The sequence below is a fragment of the Manis javanica genome, chromosome 2 (genome assembly GCF_040802235.1).
Source record: "Manis javanica isolate MJ-LG chromosome 2, MJ_LKY, whole genome shotgun sequence".
Classification (NCBI taxonomy): Eukaryota; Metazoa; Chordata; class Mammalia; order Pholidota; family Manidae; genus Manis; species Manis javanica.
The window spans coordinates 189,052,124-189,056,067 of record NC_133157.1 but is presented as its reverse complement, the minus strand read 5'-3'; the positions used below and the strand labels follow the sequence as shown (position 1 = coordinate 189,056,067).

The following is a 3,944-nucleotide window of genomic DNA, read 5'->3' as shown; positions in this document are numbered from 1 at the left end:
GCGCAAACTTTTACACCTACTTTTTGTTTCGCTTCGGGTTTGGCGCGGCTCTGGCACCGCCCAGGATCCAGACCTAGACACTGATTTTCCACCTCCTGGGGACGCTGCCTCCCTCGCCCCGAGGTCTCGCCCGGCTTTTCGGAGAACTAAGTTCTCAACCGGGTCTAAAAGTGTCCCCTAGAGAAGCACCACGTCAATCTCAACAACAACGACGACAACCACAATAATAGTAATCTCCTAATTGAGTGGGGCTGCCCAGTCAGGCTCGACGCTGGAGCAGCTGTGTCCAACTGCGCGCAGGGGTCGAAATCAAAAAGAAACCCGGGCGCGAAGGCTGAGCCGAGCAAGAGTGGGCGGCTCGTCGCAGCCTCCTCCTGCGGCGCCCGCGCTGCCTGTCCGTCCTGTCCGCAGCTGACGGGTCCCTCCAGCTGCGCAGGCAAAGTTTGACAAATCCCGGGCGCCCGCAGCGGATTTCCCCGCGCGGCCCTCCCTTTCCCGCCCCGCGCGCCCCCCGCCCCAGAAATAATCCCACCAACTCCCAGCCCGGCGTGCAAACTTACGTTTGATCTGCCGGGGTTTGCTTTGCTTTCGCCGGGACATCTCGGCGGCGGCCGCTGCCACTGAGGCTCCCGCGGTGCCCGCAGTTGGGGCTGCCGCTCCCTCGGCTACCGCCGCCGCCGCTGGCCAGGCTCGGGCCGCCGCGGGCCGGACTCCAGGTGCCCCGGGCGCGCGGGATCCGGGAGCCGCGGACCCACGTTTGGAGATGAGCAGGCAAATGAGAAGAGAGGGGGGCAGAGAGAGTGTGACAGTGGGGAGGGGAGGGTGGAGAGCGGGAGAGCGATGGGGGGGGCAGGAATTTACTAACGAACGGACCTGGGGAGAGGGAAGGGAGGGGCACGGAAAGAAGGCAGAGGAGGAGGTAGGGAAAGGAGAGCGAGCAGAGGGGCAAGGGGGCGAGAGGGGCGGAAGGCGCGGGAGGAGGAGCGCGCTTGCTCGCCCCTCTCCCGGGCTTGCCCGGCAGATTCCCGAGCGCCGCCGCCGCCGCCGCCGCCGCTCCGGGCCGCGCAGCTCTCGCTCTGCCTCGGGAGGTGGCGAGGCGCGGGAGGGAGGGGCGCGCCGGGGCTGTGGGGAGGGGAGACTATTCCATCAGCGAAAGGAGGATTGGCTGCAGCCAAAGCCAGTCCGGATGCAAACTAGGGCCCTGGCCTCAGTCGGGTGGGGTGCCGGGGGGCGCGGCGAGCGGTTGCGGGGGTGAGAATCGCGGGGAAGACTTGCAGGGGGGCCACCTTCTGCAGTTGTCATCGCGTCAGCTCTGGGCATCTGCCAGAGCACCCCTCCAGGCAACTTCTTCCAACAGCCCCCTCTGATGGACCCCAACTCTCCTGTCTCAACGCCTCACCCATCCAGCAGGGCACAAAGAAACCTCAGTCCCTCCATAAACTTTGCGCTTCCAGCTATGCTGCCCCCTCCCCTAGTCTCCACCCTCGCCTTTCCAGCTTCTTGGCAGGAAGGTTAGGCCCCTGGCAAAATCCTCGGCGAGAGCCAGCTGATCACAAATGCCAACTGTGTATCTTGGGGCCAGTTAAGTCCCCTCATCTGCCCAGGCTCTCAGGAGACCGTTTCATTGCTCTCAAGATTCCCAGGAGACCGCTGCGGACACGGACCATCCCCCACTTGGCCCGAGCTGATGGGATGCTGAGCGTCGTCCTAAAAGTGCTGTTTCTCTCTCCTCGCGTTCTCATTTTAGATTGTACAAATTCCGAACTTGGAGTCAGGCAGGTATTTTTCTCACTTCAAAAAGGAGAACCATTAGCTAGGTGATTAGCCCTAGGTGGTAAGTGAACCATTTCTAATCAGAATAGTAACTTTTTGAGGAAGTCTGTGGAAGTTCTGAAGTTCCACCCTACCCCGTAACATTTAATTCTTTAGTTCTTTTGCCAAAGGGAAGCAGCCAGCGACTAATGAAAGATTTGATCTTGCCATAATTTCCCAAGCAGGTAAGACCCAATAACTATCTCATGGTTCTTTAGCTTTTAAAGTTTTGTTTCATTCTTATTCAATTATTAAGTGTTTAGAACGTCGGAAACTGCAAGCCAAAAGAAGAACAAATTTTGATGAGATTTGCATAGTTATTATTTTGGCCGAGTTAAGCTGCAAGAGGCTAGCTTAGTTTCTTATAGTTTCATATATACTGAGTATTAAATATATTCTCCTGGGTGGGCTGGAAGGAGTTTCGATCCATGTAGCAGAGGCACTGGCTCTTTTATGCAATCGATATTTACTAATAAACTCCACCACAGTTAACATGTATCCCCTAGGTACTACTGACTTTTCCCCCCAAGTTGTGAGATCATCCATTCTAATCCGAAATTTTGCCCTGCTTTTTTTGGTTGACTATCCTTCCTGTGAGCCCCACCAAACTCCATACTCTAAAAAGGTCTGGGGAGTCAGCAGAGAGCCTGGGCTGATTGAGCATAATGCAGACTACACAGTATGCAAGATGCAATGTAATCAGTGTCATTTATAAGACATCAGGACATCTTCTGGAAGGTGTAAAGAGTTGTCCTGTGAAAGGTATGGCTGAGAGAATCTTAGTACAGAGCTGAAGACCAGTTGGGAATTTTATTACATTACCCTTAGTAGCGTTACCATATGACGTTGTGAGACTACATGGTCCTTTGCAATGGAAAAAATGCACTAAAGGACCATGTCCCTCCCTGAAGAATCAACAAATTAAAGCCGTAAGTACCATGAAAAGCAGGGTTATTCGTGTTTGTACTGTGGAATGAATAAGCAGAGAACTACAGATTTTTGCCTCCTTAGTTTTCAATTCATTACAATTAAATTGGTATGCTTAGAATTGGGTATATTATACATCGTGGTTTTTAAAGATCTTTTTTACAGAACTAGCTGACTTTTTATATCACCCAAAAAGAATGCCCACTGGAATTAAAATATCATAACAGTGTTTCTTTTGGCATTTGAAATGGTTAAATATGCAAAGCAAAAGAGAAACAAATAAATCTTACCTAAATATTCAGTTTAAAAGCTGAAAGGAGCAAAAGGCAGGGAATTAAAGGCAGGACTGATAAAAAACCAGACTGCGTTATTAGAAATAGATATAGTTTATCTGAATTTATATTAATTATAGTTAATATGAATGAATCGAACTAAGGAATACTGTTACATTGTGTGTTTTCTCATAGTTTTTAATGGGAATGTTAATGATATTTAAAGTTCAATTTTTCTTTTTCTAGTTTAACTCAGTAAGGTTATAAAATTAAAAGACAGCAAAACCTTTAAGCAATTATCTCTGTCCAAATGGATATAGCAGCCCTAAACCACAGCTACATGACTATCAAACAATGATTATGAAAACCGCAATTGAGAAAAGCATCAGGGAATGATATTGCAAAACCACAGCAACAAATGTGTCTGTGAAACTGAAAACCACAATTCACAAGTAATACCCTGTGTGTCTCAAATTGCTATTTAACTATGAATGTGAAAATGTATAAGTAACAGCACAAAATAATTTCTCATTTACTTAAAAATGAATTACTCATTTTCTAGACTCACTGATTTCATCTCTACATAATGATTCATTTTGAAAAGTTTCTGCTTTCAAAGACAAATCATTTAAAAATTACATATGTAAGTTACTTTAAAAGCTAAAAATATGCAATTTTTAATAACATCCCCTCAAATGCTTAAAGAATTGATCTGAAACCAATCTGAAACAAAGAACCAGCTACCTCAGTCTAGCTTTCTTCATAAAGTTCTTTGGGTCTGAAAAATGATGTGAGTGGAAGGTGTTTATGGGGAGGCGGGGAAAGCTTGACTATTCCATCAGAATCTCACTGAAACTATAATTGTATATATTCTTAAAAGGTCATTTTAGCTAAAAACATACATCTGACAATAAAATGAAATGCCAGTACCAA

General features: G+C 47.9%; 1 protein-coding gene across 4 annotated transcripts in view; it reads right to left on the bottom strand.

Moving 5' to 3' along the window:
* ZFPM2 (zinc finger protein, FOG family member 2) overlaps positions 1-1,822 on the bottom strand; it is a 442,808-nt gene extending 440,986 nt beyond the window's left edge. Inside the window, exon 1 of one of the 4 annotated variants that reach the window (XM_036995562.2) lies at positions 561-1,822. In XM_036995562.2, the coding sequence (XP_036851457.1) occupies positions 561-600 (40 nt within the window). In that variant the 5' untranslated portion in view covers positions 601-1,822. Of the gene's footprint in view, positions 1-20; positions 471-560 lie in introns of those variants that run through there. The other 3 variants (XM_036995559.2, XM_017642905.3, XM_036995560.2) reach the window with 3 other exon arrangements.
* Positions 1,823-3,944: the final 2,122 nt, after the last annotated feature.